The sequence below is a fragment of the Hydra vulgaris genome, chromosome 09 (assembly GCF_038396675.1).
Source record: "Hydra vulgaris chromosome 09, alternate assembly HydraT2T_AEP".
NCBI lineage: Eukaryota > Metazoa > Cnidaria > Hydrozoa > Anthoathecata > Hydridae > Hydra > Hydra vulgaris.
This window is the reverse complement of record NC_088928.1, coordinates 44,825,871-44,846,003: the sequence shown is the minus strand read 5'-3', so window position 1 is coordinate 44,846,003 and position 20,133 is coordinate 44,825,871. Positions and strand designations below refer to the sequence as shown.

Below are 20,133 nucleotides of genomic sequence, written 5' to 3'. Positions count from 1 at the left end.
AATTTTGCAACTGATTTGATATATGGTTTCCAAGAAAGATTAGAAGTAAGAGTTAATCCTAGAAGATGAAGAGTAGGTGACTCATCGAGTACATCACCGTTCATAAATATAGGAAGATCTAAATTATTGCGATAACGATTGGCTGAAAAAAATTGAGTTTTATCTGAATTAAAGTTCACCAGCCACTGTGAGCCCCATGCTGTAGCAGAAGTGAGATCCTTTTCAAGCTCAAATGCCCCCTCCAAGTAATCAGAGGGTGTTGGTTTCTTATCACGACAAGAATAAATGGTAGTATCATCTGCAAACAATGCCACCTTAGATGTGAGAATATCTGGAAGATCGTTAATGTAAATTAAAAAGAGTAAAGGGCCAAGGATAGAACCTTGAGGAAAATTTTACTGCATGGATTCGTTTTACGAATCCATGTTTTGCATTGTTGATTAGCTTGTGTGTTGTTGCAAATAATATTATTCAATTATTCTCAATGACCTTGCACAGTACAACTAATCGAGCAACTATAGACCAGTTTTTCTTATAGACTATAAAAAAATTGCTCTGTACTTGGTTGCTTTGAGACTACTTTCTTTTTTAAAGATTAGTGTGATATTGAGTGTTTAAAATGAGTGCAACTTGTATAGAAAAAGCTACAGAAAATCTGCTTAAGACCTGTGGATAGATGTCATCTGCTCCTATTGACTAGCTTTCTGTGAAATGGTTTAATCTTGACTTGACATCTTCAACAGCTAAATCTTTCACCTAGAAATTCCAATTGTCCTTGGTTTTGTTTGTGAATGTAGCATCTTGGGTGTTGGATTTGTGACAAATATCAATTCAAAGTAGTAGTTAATAGTGTGACACATTTCATGGTCAAATGTTATTGTTCTGTCTGTGATATTTAGGGCACTGAATAGTTCTTTAACTGGCTTTTTACGTTAGACATTAACATGCACTTTATTTGAATCAGACTTCGAACTATAAACTGCTACTCCTCAAACGTATTCCTGTTTAATGAATATTCTCACTTCTTTACATGCGGCTTGGTGTTGTTTTTGTAATCGCATGTGTGAGTGACGCCCTGAGATTCTAAATTTGCCTTACAATTTGCTTTTTTTTTTAAAGCTACTTTGACCTCTAAGTGGACCATAACTCCTTTTTGGCAATAAATGAAGCAGTCGTTGATGATATATGTAACTTTATGGCTTTATTATATTTTGAGACAAGTAGGTTGTAACTATTTGCTAAGAGGTTATCAAACATTGTCTTTCAATTGTATGCTGCAATGTAATTTGATAATGCATTAAATTACCTTTGCTCCAAAAAAGACAGGTATGATGATTACAGGGTGGCCACACTTTTTTTGAGTTAAAAAATTAAAAGAATTTAGGAGATTTTAGGAGATTTTTAAAGATTTGTTCAGGAGATTTTACTGGGAAAGTTGAAAAAACGAATAAAAAAAATAGGATTATGTGGGAAAATTAAAAAAATTTTTTACAAAATTTTAATATTAGTTAAAAATTGTAATAAAAAATTGGAAAGTTTAAGTTGAATAAAAATAAAATTATTTTGAAAATTTAAATATGACATTAATCTTTATTAATGTTGTTTATCCAATAAAAACATGATATAAACAACTATTTTTGTTATTTATTCAGTTAAAAACAAGATATAAATAATTAATAATTTTATTTATCTAAATAAAAGATTATATAAAAAAATTATTAATGTTTTGTAACCAACTAAAACGCAGTACAGTACATCTCTCTAATTCAAAGCTTAATTCTAAATTTGAAAATCAAAATTATTTTAATTTGAAAACCTCGTAATTTGATTAAATGCTAAATCACCATAAAATGTCACCCTAAAAAGTCAACTCTCTATAAATAGAAAATCTCTTTAATTCAAACTTTTATTTTCTATGAAATACAAATTAGAGAAATTGTACTGCATATATAATTAAAAATGATGTGTATCCAATGATATGTATCCAAAAACATAGTATAAACAATTATTGTAACATGAATGCTTCTTTATTCTTAATACAATATTTGTGGGAGTGCGGTGGGGTGAGTTGATGTTTTTGAGTTCCCCTCCTCCTTTCCTAGTTAAAACTGGTGCCGCAACAATGATTTTTAATTATCATTTTTTCTATCATCATTTTAATAATTTGTTACCTTTCTTAGTTTTATTCTAAGATAACAAGGCATGATTTTAAGGCATTTTTTTGAATACATGAATTTACCGGTGGACAATGTTACTTTAGTTACAATAGGAAAACTATTTTACTTACAACTTTAATAAACACTTTTGTTGCAAATAACACGCTATTAGCAAACAATTTTTGAAAATATATAATGTATTTTAAACACTAACTATATTTTAGTAAATTTAATTTCAGTAATTATTAATGTTTTTAAAAACTATTAAATGTTTAAATACTTAAACAATTTTTAATCAGTATTTACAATAATCTATTTACATATATTTAAATCGCGTAATATTTGTAAAATTAACAAAATAGTTTTACCTCTTGTATTGGAATAACTATTCGAATAAAAAACATAAGCATTTATTAAATGTATTTACTGTTATTTTAATTTTGAAATTTTGATTTAAATATTAGCAAATCCGTTCACTTAACTTTTACTAATGATTAACAGTTTTTAAAGTGATTTTAAGACACCTTTTAAATTAAAGATAATATGACATAAATATTTATTAATGTTGTTTATCCATAAAAACATAAACAACTATTTTTGTTATTTATTCAGTTAAAAACAAGATATAAATAATTGCTAATGTTTACTTTACATAATATATTTTATATTATGTAAAGTAAACATTAATTATTTACATCTTTTAAATTAAAGATAATTAAAGAAGAGATAATTACGGTAAACATAATTTAAAAAATGTTATATTTTTTTGATTAAAAAACATATTATACTTAATTTTAAAAATATATTATATTTTCTTAATCATTAAGTATAGTTAAAAAAATTATGTTTAATAAATACATTTACTATGGGTTATTTTAAACAGATCTATAATATAACTTTTATTAGGTCATTGTAATCTTATTTTTATCATTTTAAGTCAAAAAGAATATGAAAAAGAAACTAAACTTCCCGAAAAAGTTTACGTTTGTTTTTTTCATTTTCCTCACATGAACTAAAATAGCCACCTAAAAATCAAATTTTCATTCATTCAAAATTCAAATTAAATTTGCGTGATAGTTATTAAGACTGAAATTTTTTACTCTTGGTCATTTATTATCAAAAGCAGTTTAAAAAGCAAATTGTTTTCTCTTCTAAAAGCAAATTTTATATATATTCCATTGTTATAAAATTTTGCAACAAGTTTTTAAAATTAAGTTTTGTAACAATATTCATTTTTTTTAAACTAACATTCTGTTAGTAACCGAAAAACAGTTATGTCACGTAATTACGTAAAAAAGCAATTTCTTTTTAATTCATTTTATTGTCCTGAAGAAATATAAGGTAGCTAAAATAAACTGAAAATTATTTATATACTAATGCATTTAAAACTGAAAATTTTTTTAAAATTCTAATTAAGTAAAAGTAAAAGAAAAGTAAAAAAATAAAAAAATTATGTATATATATATATATATATATATAAAAGCATTAGACTATCTAATGCTTTTTTATATATATACATATATATAATTTTTCCTTATGAAAAAAAATGTTTAACTAAGAAGTTAACAAAATATTACCTGTTAAACCAAGACCTGAAGTCTCTTCAACATGATTTCGAGGTAATAATCCTAAATCGAAAAGTATTTCTGCCATAACTCTTGCTACAGTGGTCTTACCAGTGCCTGGAGCTCCTTGAAATACAAAATGCCCTAATTCTGGACGGTCTTTTGAGCATTCTGTTTGTGCAACCTGAAAAGTATTTTTAATTTCTATGAGTTGCTGTCTAATATTTTCAACTCTATATAATTTTTCTAATGGTGCGAATGGATCACTGCTTTTTTCTTTTTCATTTTCTACATTTCCATCCCCTATGTCGGAAGGAATTAATTTAATCATGCCATCTGAAGTCAAAGGACGAGATGACGCTTTGGCTAAAGCAGCACGTACTACATTATCTATTGCACCTGCATTACCAAAGTTTGCTTGTGCTCTTTGCTTTTCTAACAATTTTAGAATGGCTTCAGAAACCTACATTTAAAAGAAAAAAATTAGATCCTATTGTAGATATTAAAATCATTTAAAAATAAAATTTTCTTTCAAATGATGTACTCTATTAGATAGATTTTTTTGATGTTCTTTTTTTCTTTTAATTAACATTTCTAAACCTTTATTTTTTAAACCTCAATTTTTCAAAAATGTAATAAAAAATATTTTGCCTCTATTGACATCTGTATGTTTTCTCTTTTACAAACACCTTTTAGAATAACAAACAACTCAGATTCACTGTAGTCTTCAAATACAAAAGCATAATCCATTGCAAAACGTCTAGCTAATCCTGGATTTTGCTCACGAAGCATTTCACGCATTTGAGGTTCATAACCAAGCAACAAAACAGCAATATCATCGCTTTCTGTATTTTGCACTTTCTCAACCAATACATCAAGCACCTTGAACAAAAATTTCAAAGAAAAATATCATCTTTAAAAGTAATTTTAGAGGAAAATTTCTTCGAGTAAACTAATATATAAGAGATGGCTAAATGTATAAGAAAATATTGTTATTTGTATTTATTATTAATTATTATTAAAACAGGCAAACAAAAAAAAAATTCTTTTCTGATGCCCAGCAAATAATGTTTTTTGTATAGTATTTTTTATAAGTATGTCAACCTGGGTGTCAAAAGAAACGTATGTTTATAAAAAAATTTAAAAAATCGTTTTTGATAAAAATAAATACTTTTTATGTTACTGCTAAAAAACTTTTAATTAAAAGTCTTTTGAGAGTCTTAATGATTTTTTTACAATATTTTTTTGTTAATAAGTTTTAAGTAAAAATATTTTCGTTTTCTAAAATCTCTCTGAAAATGCGCTTCTTCTGAGACCCATTTGAAATACTTTTGAATATTCTTTTTTAAAAATATTAGGAATTTTATCCTAAATGATAAAGATATGAACCCAAACATCTTTACAACTTGATATGATGGTGAAAAAAGAGTTGCATATTTGAAATCAAAATAAGAAATGGTTTACGAAAAAAGTATTATTTGCTCGGCACCAGAAAAAAATTTATTTTGTTAACCTGTGTAATATGAAAGTGGTAATAAACATCATAGTAACAATAAATACAAATATAAAAAGCTTAATAAAAAAATTAACGCAAAAAAAATAAGAAAATTATTTTTATTTTCCATATAAAATAAAATAAAAAGATATCTTACTTCCTTTCCAAATAACTTGTCATTAAGGTTGTAAGCTTCGTCTATTACAAGTACTTTTCCTCGAGCTTTCTCAAGCATGGCATTAGTTTTTTTTGGAGATTCTCCAACATGTGATCCAACAAAATCACTAGCTGTAGATATAATTACATCTCCAATTGATAAGAAGTTCAACTCTTTTAATAAACGTCCATAGAGTTTTGCGCAAGTAGTTTTTCCAGTTCCTGGATTACCAAGAAACAAGCGGTTAAGCATTATAGGCAATGTTTTTTTTCCCATTAGTTGAAGTGTAAAGTTGGTTTTACAGATCTCAATTAACTGGTTGACACTTTTCTTTACTGCTTTCCAACCTATTTTGTCATCAAATTCTTGTAGAATTGCTTTCAGTTTTAGGTTATCTAATGGTGATTCACCAACAACATCTTCTATATTTATGATCAAATTTGATGGATCCAAGTTCTCTCGTGCCATTGCAGTTTGAATAGCTTTTTCAATCTCTTTACGAACTGCTCGAGCATTACCAAATCCTTTTTTACCAGACATTTTTGCAAGACGCTTAGATACCACAGTTGAAACACTATCATCACAAATAAACTTACGTTTCTCTATTTCACCAATCCAAATTGTTTTCAATTCACTTTCATCAAAATCTTCAAAGTGCACCATTTCAAAGCGACTTTTAATTCCTTCATTGTAAGAGAAGAGTTTCTCATTCATATCATCTTCGTAACCAGCTAAAATAATTGAAAGATGTTCACGGTCATTCTCTGAAATCACTAACAATTCTGAAACAATTGGTTTTCCTTTCGAATCGCCTTTTGGATCCAGATCATATGCTTCATCTATAAATAAAACACCATTTTTAGCAGATGCGGCTAGGTTACGAAACTTATCAGGACCCTCATCTTTTAACTTTTGAGCTGAAGATTCTACAAATGTGTTTGATGATCTTAGACCAGTGTCTTTAAGAATTTCTGCCAGTAATCGTGCAACTGTTGTTTTTCCAGAACCCTGTTTTGAAAAATAAATTACCAAAAGAATTATAAAGTATATTATTATTTAAATGACTATTTAATTTAAGATATTCACAAGAATTATAAAATATAATACTTATTATGAATCAGTCAAAATTACATAAATTAATATTATGGAACTGCAGCTCATGATATTACACCTTAACCAAAATACGAACTACTTAACTTAAACAACAAATAAGTTAAGGTGTAAAAATTAAATAGCTATATATTACAGTTGTATAATTATTACATAAAAAACATAAACATTTACATAAAAATAATTGCTTTAAAATCTATTGTAATTATTTTTGTGTATATGTTGGAGATGTTTTTATTCATTTCTATTTTCATTAATTTATTATTGTTTCAATTTTTATTCTATTCATTTTTTGTTGAAAATGTTATTTGTTTTTAATTTGAAATCTTTTTCTTTTTTTTTGATTATTACATTTTTTATTTATACTAATTTTTTATAAACAGTTTTTTCATTTTAAGCTAAGTTTGTTTAAATATATAATATTATTTAAATATATATTTTTAATTGTTTGTTCTTAACAAACAATTACAAAAAAGCATTCACTATTAAAGAAGTCATAAAAACATATGTTTGTCATAGATTAATTAAGATTTAGATGCAAAGATTTAAGGTTTAGATACAAACTATTTCTATCTTGTATATATTAGCATAGATAGGCTTACAAACTTTTATATTTAGACTTTTTATTTGATAATAATTAATTAATAATATAATGATTAATTAACTTAAAAAAAAAACAATATACCAAATTAAGAATTAGCATACTACACCCAACCCCATTTTTCAATGTTTCCATTTTTAAGTCATAAATTTTCCCTGAAAAAACTTATTTTTGAAAAAAGATTTCTTGACAGGTGTAAAAAGTTAAACAAAGATAAGTTTGAATAAAGTTGAATGATAGCAAATTGTACTAACGCAAATTCAATGCCAATTTTTTTAAAAAAGAAAAAAAAAATTATTAAGCTGCCAAAAATTTAACAATTTATCCAAAAAAAATATTTTTTGTTAAAATTTTATATCTTTTTCAGAAAAAGATATTTTAAACACTTTCCTATATCTCTGGAAATACCATGCTTACTTTTAGAACTAAAAGTGAGTGTTACATATAAAACTCAAAAAAAAAAAAAAGGTAAGCCTGCTCGACTGTAGTGCCCCTTCTGGAGCCTTGGTAAGGTGAGTTTAATAATAGAAATAAAATTAAAAAAACCTTTTTTTAAAAATTAAAAACTTTTTTATTTAGCAACTAAATTTATGTGTTGTCATTACTTAAGCACCCAGAAATTTTTATAAATCTTGCATAGCTTAACTATATATTAATATATTACAGAAACTATAATTCACAATTATATATATATGTATATATATACATATATATATATATATATATATATATATATATATATATATATATATATATATATATATATATATATATATATATATATAAATATATATATATATATGTATATATATATATATATATATATATATATATATATATATATATATATATATATATATATATATATATATATATATATAAATAAATGTAATAAAGTACAAACTGGTTTCAGTTGCGCTTTTTTGTGAGTCAGTTGCGAACTTGTTTCTGTGGCTTTGTGCGCTGTGTTTGTTTGACTTGCAGTTTTGTATAATGCAGTTATTTGTTTATTTTTTGTGCAGTTTTAAAGTGGATTTTTGGAACATTTTTGGAACATTTTTATTTGGAACATTTTTTAATTGGAACATTTTTAATTGGAACATTTTTATTATGGGATAAAAAAGGCGATCATTAATACTAAAATATTTTCAAACCATGAAATATCACCAAGATTAAAAGTTTCTGAAGCTAGCGTACAATGAATATATAAGAAACTTTAGTTAGGAAATAAATTGAACCTAAAGCAAAAAGAAGAGATGGGGCAGAAAGGCTTAAAAACTCATAAAATTGTAACTACACGATGCTAATGTGAATGCTTCTGTGCACAGAACTAGATTTTTAAGCTAAGTAATTATGGATTTAAATTTAAGTAGTTATGGATAAATGGGGCTCAACAGAATAATAATGTTTGATTGCAATAATTTTAATGTTTTCATGAGTTAATAAATACATTTCTACAAATATGATGTTTTATTTGTGTTAAAAAACAAGCAATAATGTAGATAATAAAAAATATATATATATTGTACCTATTATAAACAATAAAGCCATTTAGTATATATACTCATTTATATATATATATATATATATATACATATATATATATATATATATATATATATATATATATATATATATATATATATATATATATATATATATATATATATATATATATATATATATATATATACAGCATGCAAAGTTTAGCTTTTTTGACCTTGGAAAACAAATGCAGAAGGCTTACTCCAAAATTACCATTTATCTTGACATTACCTCGGAAAATATTTTAAGATTGAGGTAAAGCTTTGCATTTTTTAATAAAAAAAATTGTTTAAAAGAAATTTGAGCTTAAAGCTAGAAAACCATGCAAAACTATTAGCGCTAAGTTACTTTTATCATAATAAAGTTATTTTACTAAACAATTGAATGGAATTCCATTTGAACTTTTAAGAAAACCCTTAAGAAACTTTTTGGTTTTTTATAAAAAAAACCAACTTGATTTGTAGACAAAAAAAAAGAGAACCCTTCTATTAGGTGGCCTAAAATAATCAAATTTTTTACTTATTGAGTTGTATTATCTCTTCCATGGAAGAGATAATGCAACTCAATAATTTCCGTGGAAACATATAAATATATCTGTTGGCTCTACTACATACATATATTATCTTATAGCCTGCTGCTGCAAGAATGTGCCGCTAAATCGACTGAGTTTTTGGCATGGGGCAGCAATCTTAAATTTCATTATTTCAATAATGAAAAAAAAAGAATGTTGCCACATGTCAAACCCTCAGTCGATGGCACTCCTTTGTGGCATCAGGTTATAAGATAATCAATGTATGCACTGAAGCCAATAAATATTCCTTTATGTTTAAAGTCTCCACTTACGAGAGGGCAATAAGCAAAAAAAGTATATTTTGATAAAAAATAATTATGGTAAAGTTTATAACTTTGACAGAAATTATTAAAATAAACATAACATTAGCAAAAATTAGGACAAATCTGTAAAACTATTACTACAATTGAATCACTATCACTTTCATTATAAATAATATTAATAAGATTTATAAAACAAAGGTAAATGAATAATAATATTAGTAGTAGAGTTAAAAAAGACATTAAAAAATAAAAGTAATAATAGTTTTTTAAATACAGTAATATAAAAAAAGCAATAATAATAAAAGATAAAATAAATAAGGAGATTTCATATTAATATTGTAAACGATGATTGTATGCGGTAGTGGTGTAGTGGTAAGAGCGCTCGCTTTGTAAGCGAGAGGTTCGGAATTCGACTCCCATTACGTCCCTGGAAGTACCGCGCTTAACTTAGTTTCTCCGCGCAGCGGCCTTGCTCGGCAAGATTCGTGTTTCAGAGGTAAAGAGTTGAGAGAGGGTTGTACCACGAATAACAACTAAAAAATAAAAAATAAAAATAAAAAAAAACACAAAAAAAATGAGTAGCCTCCTCGACTGTAGTGGCCCCCCTCGGGCCTTGGGGAGGTGAATAATCTAAAAAAAAAAAAAAAAAAAAAACGAAGAAAGCAACCATACACAACATTTAAAAATTAGTTCTATATAAGGTAATAATGATAACTTATAATGTAATACAAGAAATTATTGTTTAATTTTTGTCAATAATCAAATGGTGCCTTTTAACATAAATAATGAAAGAAACGCATTTATCACAAATACTCAATTTATAAATGAGATAAACCGTCTGAAGCTACCCTCCAAACATGTGTCCGGTATCACCTGATCATACCTCATTTCAAAATGCCATTTTTAAAACCATTCATAAAAGTATATAATAAAGTTATTTTTTTTACAAATATTGTAAACTAAATTTTTTTCATAAACAAATAAAAAGTCAAGTATAAACAAAAAAATTAGATACGATAATAAGTGATTCAAGTATGATACACAGCTATCCTGATGCTAGCAAACAATATTTGGCTCTGCCATCCGATCACTTTCGAATATTGGGACAGATATTTTGCATATGCCTTAAAATCACTAAAAGTGTGTTTTTATGGCACTCAATACCGAACAGCTTCTTTAGTTATATAAAAACCTTACACAACAGTAATTATGAAAATATCAGAATATAAAATTATGTTCATACACACATTATGTTACTTACACACATATATAGACACATAAATACAAACATACAAGCACACATACACACTTACGTTCATGAATACATATAAACACATAGTATTCAATGGTTATGTATACAGCAATTGTATTCATACATAATATGCACACATGAATGTAAATTCATATATACTATACACATATATACATATATACACACACATACATATACATACGCACAAATACATAAACACATACATACATACACATATACAAACATAAATACATATACACACATTTAATAATATTATATATGTGTATTATATATGTATACATTACATACACATACACACATGTACCCATACATATATACATGTTAACCCTCAGAATTAGGGTCGGCATTCGGCAATGCCAACCTAACTGTCGACCTGAAAGTGTTTGAGGTCACACACGCACACATATACATGCAGGTATAAATATATACAAACATACACATACACACATACACATCCATGTATACACATACATACATATACACTCACACTTATTCGCATGCCCTTATCACAAACACTTATAATAGATACACATATCTTTGGATTTATAAACTGTATTTGATTAAGAAGGAATAGAGTAGGTTACTCATAAAAGCATAGATTGAATGGAGAGCTTTTAGGTCATAGGGATGGTTATTCCAAGCTTTTATACTTTGGTTTTTTATGGACTTATATCCAGTAATAGAACAATGATTTAAGACTGCAAGATTCAGATTATCAGTTGATCGAAGATAGTATCAGTTATTTGCATTTTTTGGGAAGAAATTGTTGAAGATAAGAGGTAGGTTTTTGTGTTGATGGTTCCAGGCAAACTGGCAATTCAAGAATTGAACAAGGTCACATAGTTTAAGGATCTTATTTTGGATTTATTAGATTGGATTTGTAATTCTGAAAATGTATTATTTTTAAAGCTTTGTTTTGAAGATGAGATATCCTTAAAACTTCTTGCTGTTGAGATTGTCCCCATATTTGACAAGCATATCGTATATGCGAGCCAAAAATAGCATGATATATATTTATAATGTGTTCAGATTGACATAATGGCAAACTTTAGCCAGCATTCCATTTGATCTGCTCAATTTTATGGCTAAGTCTTTGAGGTGGGATACAAACAATAGATTGGAATCAATTATAATTCCAAGATATTTGATTGAGTTTACAGGAATGATTTTCTGGCCATTTAATCTAAAGTTTAAATTTTTATTGATTTTTGTTTTTGTAGATTTGAATATGACCAGTTCAGTTTTGTTACAGTTGAGCGAAGACTTATTTGAGCGAAGCCACTGAATGAAATTGGCAAGATCATGATTAATGTATTTGTTAATTTTTTTTAAAGATTTGTTGATAATGAGCAAGTTAGTATCATCAGCAAAGTGGTAAGGAGTTGCAAACTTAATTGAGTTATTAAGGTCATTAATATAGAGAAGAAAAAGTAGTGGTTCTAATACTGAGTCTTGAGGAACATCGTCGAAACATTTTATTTGAGTAGATTTTGAGTCACCGACTGAGACAAACTGAGATCTGTTGTGAAGATAGGAAGTAAACCATTTAAAAGGAATTCTTCTGATTCCATAATATTCTAACTTCTTGAGTAGGATAGAATGATCTACTGTATCAAAAGCTTTTTGTAGATCTACAAAGACACCGCATGCAAAGTTTTTAGTATTAAGAGCTTTTCTAATTAACTCAGTAATTTTAATAAGTGAGTGAGTTGTGGAATGATTAGCACGAGACCCATACTGGTGTTTGTAAAGGCATTTAAATTTATTCAAAAATGCATAGAGCCTCTTATGCATGCTTTCTTGAAGAGTTTGCTTAGGTTTGAAAGAAGAGAGATAAGTCGGTAGTTAGGCATATTCATTGTAGAACCTTTCTTAAATATTGGAATGACTTTAGCAACTTTGAAAGCATCTGGGAATAAACCATTTTGAAATGAGTAATTTATAATAATACTGAGAGGTTTAGAAATTATGTCTGGAATAAATTTAAGAAGGAATGCAGAAAAGCTATTAGGACCAAAGCTTTTTTTTTTTTTTAAGAATGGTTTTAATAAGATTAGAGATTTCAATCTCTGTGACAGGATCAATAACGAACATATTAGTTGATATATTCAGTAAATTTGGATGCTGAAGGTATGTTTTTGTTTTGAAGTTTGTTTTAAATCGTAACAAAAAAGTTGTTTAATATATTCGATACAGTAGTTTGATATGTGATAATATTTTCTTTCAATTTAAGTTTGAGAGTTGAACTACAGTAGGAAGGTTTTATATTAATGATTTCTTTTATCCCTTTCCAAGTATTCTTAATATTGTATAAGTTTTTACTAAAATAGGTTGTTTAATAAGATTTTTTACTAATTTTTAGTAGATTGCTGATTCTGTTTCTATAAAATTTAAATTTAGAAAACAGTTCATTTTTAGTACTAATATCTTTCCATTTTGTGTGTTTTTTATATAGTTTGTTTTTAATAGAAATAGATTCAAGTATGCCATTGGTGATCCATGGTTTTGATTTAAGTTTAATTTGCTGCTTAGTTATTTTTTGTATGAAGCATGCTGATCTAATATTTTTTCAAATGTCTTTAAAAGAAAACTGATAGATTGATTTACATCATCCTCTTTTTTAATATATAGGTCCCAGTTAATGTTGGAAACATCTTCAATAAATATATTTTTGTTAAAGTTCTTGAAGCATTGCCTGTAGAATATACTTTTTTTAGGGTGATTAGTTTTTCTAGGAATGCAGATAAATTGAGCCATATGATCAGATATTGAAATAGTAAGATTGCCAGAAATTTGGTCAGGTGAATTGAAGTTTATAAAGATGTTATCAATAAGTGTTTGTGATTTAGCTGTTTTGCGTGTTGGTAGAATTATAACAGGATGTAATGAAAAAGAAATAAGCGAGTCAAGGTAGCTAGATATAGGATTTGACTCATATTTTAGTATATCCATATTAAAATCCCCCATAAGTAAAATACATTTCAATATTTAGCTTATCTAAAAGTGGAGTTAAATAATTATTAGTGAAATCATCTTGAGTCATAGACGGATGTCGATATATGCAGCCAATTATTACATTTTTTAAGTGAGGCTTTATAATTTCAACAAAAATGGATTCAAGATATTTGAAAGAGTAGATCTTTAGATCATTGCAAACTATGTAGTTTAAATTAGAGTTTAGATATAGAAGAGGACCCCCTTGTTTAGCCTCAGTGGAGCAATACTCAATGTTAAAATCATTAATAGATATGCTAGTTATATTTGAATCATTTACATATAAATTTGACTCAGTAATACCTATTGCTAAAGATAATGTATTAAGAGTGCTAATAAAGCTGCAGAGATCATTAATGTGATATGGTAAAGAAGCAATGTTGAGATGAATATAAAGATCTGAATTAGGATTAATTTTTTTATTGAGATCTATGGTGTCATAGACTTTGAAGTCACCTATAATATAGAAAAATGTTAAAATCAAATCATAATTTTTTTAATTAAACATGATTTAAAACAAACGTAAAAGTCATTACTCTTTAAAATTTGTAATTAAATTTATTATTCAAGAAATTTCGAATAACATTTAGTTCTCCATGTATTGACAAGTTAAGTAAGTTTCAAAATATTCTTACTACTTTCTTTAGCCCCAAAACCAATTTCTTTATTGTAATATTTTTAAGTTCTTTTTATTTAGAATTGCCAAAACATTGTTTTAATCATGGCTAATTCAGTTTGGAAATATTTTTCAAAAGAAAAAGCAGGCGAACAAGCCAATTATTTGAAATGTCCAAATAAATTATGAAGTTGTAAGGACTCATCAACCAGTGGATTAATAAGACATTTATAATAATAAGACATAAAAGAAAATAAGATATTTGCAACATGTTCATCATTATTGCAACATGTTCATCATTAATATCAAGAAAAGAAACTTAAATGACGATCAAATTGCTGGTTCAAGTAACTGGGAGACAATCCCTGCAAAAGCGAGTCGCATCATTTTTTTCTATGAAACAGTCGTTAGCAGAGATAATGGCCAGACTTGTGGCCATTGATAGATTTTCAATTCATGGAATATGTAAAATTGAGTTCATTCATCAAGCATTGAGTGAAAAACGATATCTTCCAAAAGGTGAAAATAATGTGATGAAACTAATTTATGAATATTGTGCTATGGCAAAAAATGAAATGATTGATTAATTTATTAATATGAAATTAATAAATTTGAATTAATGAATTTATTAATAAAATCACATTAAAAAGAATGAAAAACTTTATCTAACATAAAGAACTGTGCTCAACGGTATCATTTCTTTAACAATAGAGCTGCTTTGATTTGGAATACACTACCAGATGATGTTGTCATGCAGAAAAGCACAAACTCTTTTAAAAATAGCTTGGACAAATGCTTTGAACAAAATTTAAAATTAATAATCTAACGAAACTGCAAAATGAAAATGCAGTTCCAAAGTTACTGAAGCTTTCTCATTCTTTGGCGTTTAACGTTGTTGCCTGCAACAGATGAGATGCTTTACACAAAAAATGACAATAAAACTTTTTTGTTTGTAACTTAAGTTACTAATACTACTAATACTAACGTTTGATGAATGGAAAAGTCTATGTAATCAACGATACTTGAATATCAATGTTCATTTCATTTATTAATCTAGGACTGGTTAAAATTCATGGAAGCTGTACAGCTGAAGTAACAATTGACCTAGCTAAAGAGAACCTATCAGAGTTTGCAATTATCTCTTCAGATGTTGTTGCATCAACCACTGATGCTGCTGCAGTAATGATCAAATTTGATAGATTATCTGGTTTTATACACCAATTATGTTATAAACACGGCATTCACTTGGCTGTAATGGACATTTTTTATAAAAGAAATGAAAACTCTAATGTTTGTCACATTGATTTTTAAAAAATGAATCTAGATTTTTCAGTGATAACTCTATAAAATCTGAAAATCATTATCTAAATGATTTGGAACTGCATATATGTGAAAGAGAAGATATAAATGGAGCTTTACAAATGATTAGAAAAATAGTTAAATTTTGTAAACATTATCTAAAAGAAACTCTATTTTACAAGTCTATGTAAAAGTAGAGCATGGAATTGAACTCAATTCACTGCTAGATTGGCAGACCAGATGGAACAGCATTGTGACAACGGTTGAAAGATTTTTAAAAGTGATGGACCCAGTGAAAAAAGCAATAAATGAGTTGAACTCCCTAGAGCTATTTAACAATATTTATGTATCAGTTTAAAAAAATGTTTCTAATGCTTTTCAACCAATCAAAATAGCTGCAGAAGCATAAGGTAAAAGTGATGCACATTTGCTAATAGCTGATGCAATTTTAAATTTTTTGTTTGATTCCCTGTGTTACAAAAATAATGCAAATTCAGAGGAGATGTTGCTAGCTCTGTCTCTTCGCGTTAACGAACAAAGAAATCAAGATCTTGTGACTTAGATTAAATACCTCAAAACGCGCGATTTACATTCAACTGCTATTCCTGAGCTACCTTCATCTTTAAAAGTCGCAATTATTCATTATGCAAATGACTTATTTAATAGATTGTTCAGTGAAGATGTCAATATTGGAATCGAAAGTGAACCCTCTAAAGAAAATAATTGCTTAACAGTTACAGATATTAAAGACAGATTGGCGATAGCTATAAATGCAGCATATAAACCTAAAAATGTGATATAACTAAAGATTCTAACAAAGACCTCAAAAAAGAATATTAAATGTATGAGAATACTGGAAATACTACAAATAATTTAAAAAAGCTGCTTGATGCCTAAAATTGCATGCAACCAACCTCAATTTAAAGCAAGGAAGTATTTTCATCGTCGTCTAATTTTTGCTCAAAATAAAGATCATTATTTAGTAACTCATCTCTGGACTGCCTCATAATTTTAAAAAGATATTTCCTAACCAAATAAGTTCAAAATATGTTTTGTTCAATTAAAATTAATTTTTCTCAATATATTTATTACAAATGTTAAATATGCATACTAGGATGGAGCAATTTTCAGAGCAAAAAAATAAAGTTCGAAAATAAATAATCCTGAGACGTTTATCAATGTCTATTATTATAAGAAAAAATTTTTAAAAAATTTCCAATTTTGATGAGCTCTTGAGGTTCCTCTTTGGATTCTAAATTCTTGACAGGCCCTAATATCTTTGATTTTTTTTTTTTCCATATCAACCATGGACTCAAAAAAAGTGGAAAAAAATGTAAGTTTAATAAATAATAATTTTATTAAATAAAAATTTTCAAAAATATCCCTCAAAACACCTCATTTTGTCAAAAATGAAAAGAAAAGCCCCCATTTTCACATTAATGTTTTTATCAATTGTTTAATTTTTTGAAAATATAGTTGTCTTCCAGATAAATCATGTCATCAGTTTGGAAATTTGCTGCATGGCGTAAAATTCCGAATTCAAGAGATGTTGAAAACATCTATAATAGATGCAGTTCTGTTGTAATATGCTCTGGTGGATCCATAACTACTTTGCGGAATCATATTTTGCGTCATGGAATTACTATCAATAGTCTTTCAACTGGAGAATCAAGAAGCAGCTCAAATCCACCACCAGAAAAAAATTAATACCATGGACAGTTATTTACAAAAAAACAAGCCTTAAAGAAATTGGAGCTGATCTAGCTACAGATGGTGTTTTGATTAATACGATAACTAACAACAAATTTGTTTGTTTGTTGATCGATTCATCGAAGAGGTAATCATCTTCTTAAAAGTCCAACAACTGTGATGAATTTAATCCATCAAGATTTTTCTGATAAAAAGGAAGAGATGAAACAAGAAATTATAAAAAATTAAAACATAAATTCAGCTTAACGTAAGATGAATACACATCTTTGAGGCACAAAAGGTACATTGGTGTCAACCTGCATGAAAGTGAATGATAGAAAACCTATAAAACTGGCCTCATTAGGATTTATGGTTCCTGTCCAGCTGAAAATTTAATACAAAATATTAAGGATCATTTAAATTCATTTGGTGTCTGTATGGAAAGAGATGTAGTAGGTTCTACTCAATATGGTGCAGCAATCAACAAGAAGCTCATGCAGTTAACAGATATTATTGATCAGTTTTTCTTTAATCATGCAATTCATCTTGGTGTATGCAGCATGTTATACAAGAAAAATAAAGACATAAACGCACCAGTTCTCAAGGAAACGGACAGTGATTCAGAAGAGGATGAACATGGAATTTACGATGATAATTTTAGTTTTGAATCAGTAAACAATGAGGTTAATGTTGTCTTCTCTAAAATTTTGATGAATGCACGATAAGTAGTGAAATTCATAAAAATGTCATCAGTTTGAAATCACATCTTTAGTGCATTCAAATTTAAAAAAGCGTGTCAATGAAAGAATTAAGGGAAATGTTATGCAGTTGTTAAGGTGCCTAAAAAATCCTTTATTTGTTCCATTAAAAAGTATTTTAAATTTTGCTGGAAAATTTGCATTTAGGCTTTTTGGATTTACTTTTAATGATGAGGAACCACTACTAGCTGAAGCAATATGTACAACATGTACAAACAAAGTTCACCTGTTTTTCTTAAGGATGATTTAAATGCACTTCTCAATAAAGATAACATCACACACTTGCCGCAAATCTACTGATTAATTCAAATGGCTTAAGCAAGAATTTTTGTTGTACCAAAATACAGGCAAAAGAACAGAAAATCTTGAAAAAATTCAATGTAATTTTCTCTATAAAGCCCACATCAACAGATGTCAAACGGATTTTTTCAAGCTGCACTAGTTTCTGCACGAAAATCAGATCACAATTATCTGATGAATCATTAAAATCTTTAGTTTTCTTAAAAAAATTTTACAATAAAAATAAGTCATAATTTTTATTTCGAAATATAAACATGTTAGAACACTTTGTTTAAATAAAAGCTTCTATTATGGATGTAACTTTTTATTTTTTGAGGTAATTTTTATACAATATTTCAAGGTAGTATAGATACCCTTGCCAAGTATAATATATATATATGAGTTGATATAATATATTAACAAGTTTGATATATATATTATACTTGACAATGAGGGTATCAATACTCCCTTGAAATATTGAATAAAAATTCACTCAAAAAATAAAGAGTTATATCCATAAAAAAAGCTTTTATTTGATTATATATTAAACTCTTTAATGATGGCTTTTAAAATTTGTTTAAATAACTATTTTAATAAACAATGCAAGATAAACTTACATAAGTTTTAACCACAGTTAACCACATTTTTATTTTAAATTAAAACCGAAACTGCGGTTTTTTATAAATGGGGTTTTTAGAAACTCTATGTATTATGGAGTTGAAAATTTATTATTCGGATTGATTGACGCTGAGCTGATAACAGTTTATTAATATTACAGTTACCATTTTGTCCCCAAACTTGACAACAGTAGTTGAGATAAAAAATTGCAATATACAGATTTTTAAGGGCAGTTTATCAACATAATGGCGAATCATTGAAAACATACCATTAGCTCAATTAGATTTTTTATGGAGTGCATCTATATGAGAAATCCATGAGAGGTTCGAATCTATAAAAATGCCAAGATATTTAACAATGTGTGTTGGATATAAACGCCTATTATTAGTTCTAATAAAAGTGTTTGTCTTGGAGATGAAAAAAATATTAGTTCAGTTTTTTCCAATTTCAGAGAAATTAAGTTTGCATTAAGCCAATGAACTAAACCTTGTAGATCAAAGTTTATATTCTTACACAAGGAATGATAAGACTTATTAATATGCAAGATATTAGTATCATCAGCAAATCAATGGACAGATGAGAAGTGGATGAGTCATTTAGATCATTAACATAAATCAATAACAATAGAGGGCCAAGAACAGAACTTTGGGGAACACCACAAATTATGTGTTTGTTATTTGATTTGTAACCATTAATGATAACAAGCTGCTTCCAATTTAACAGATAAGATTTAAACCAATTACAAGCAACTCCTCAGATTCCGTAATGCTCAAGTTTAGAAATTAAAATACTGTGATTAACAATATCGAAAGCTTTTTGTAAGTTGATATAAACATGACCAATGAAAAGATAAGTATCCAGTGCCTTTTTTATTTTTCCCATTATACTTATTAAAGTGTGGCAAGTAGAGTGTTTTGATTGAAATCCAAACTGAAATTCATTTAAACAGTTAAAGGAATTCAAAAATGAGTATAATCTGGAATATATTAGTTTTTCAAAAAGCTTGCTAATGTTAAATAGAATTGAAATTGGTCTATAGTTAGTACATGAGAGTTTTGAGCAATTTATATATACTAGAATGACACAAGATAATTTCAAAATGTCAGGAAAAATTCCAATTAAGAAGGAGATTAAATAGCTTAGA

At 27.2% G+C, this 20,133-nt stretch overlaps 1 protein-coding gene across 1 annotated transcript in view; it reads right to left on the bottom strand.

Moving 5' to 3' along the window:
• LOC100206283 (uncharacterized) overlaps positions 1-20,133 on the bottom strand; it is a 156,928-nt gene that overhangs the window by 14,607 nt on the left and 122,188 nt on the right. The window contains exons 10-12 of the mRNA XM_065805859.1: positions 5,374-6,381; positions 4,373-4,603; positions 3,734-4,184 (exon numbers count right to left, since the gene is read on the bottom strand). Of these exons, the coding sequence (XP_065661931.1) occupies positions 3,734-4,184; positions 4,373-4,603; positions 5,374-6,381 (1,690 nt within the window). The remainder of the gene's footprint in view (positions 1-3,733; positions 4,185-4,372; positions 4,604-5,373; positions 6,382-20,133) is intronic.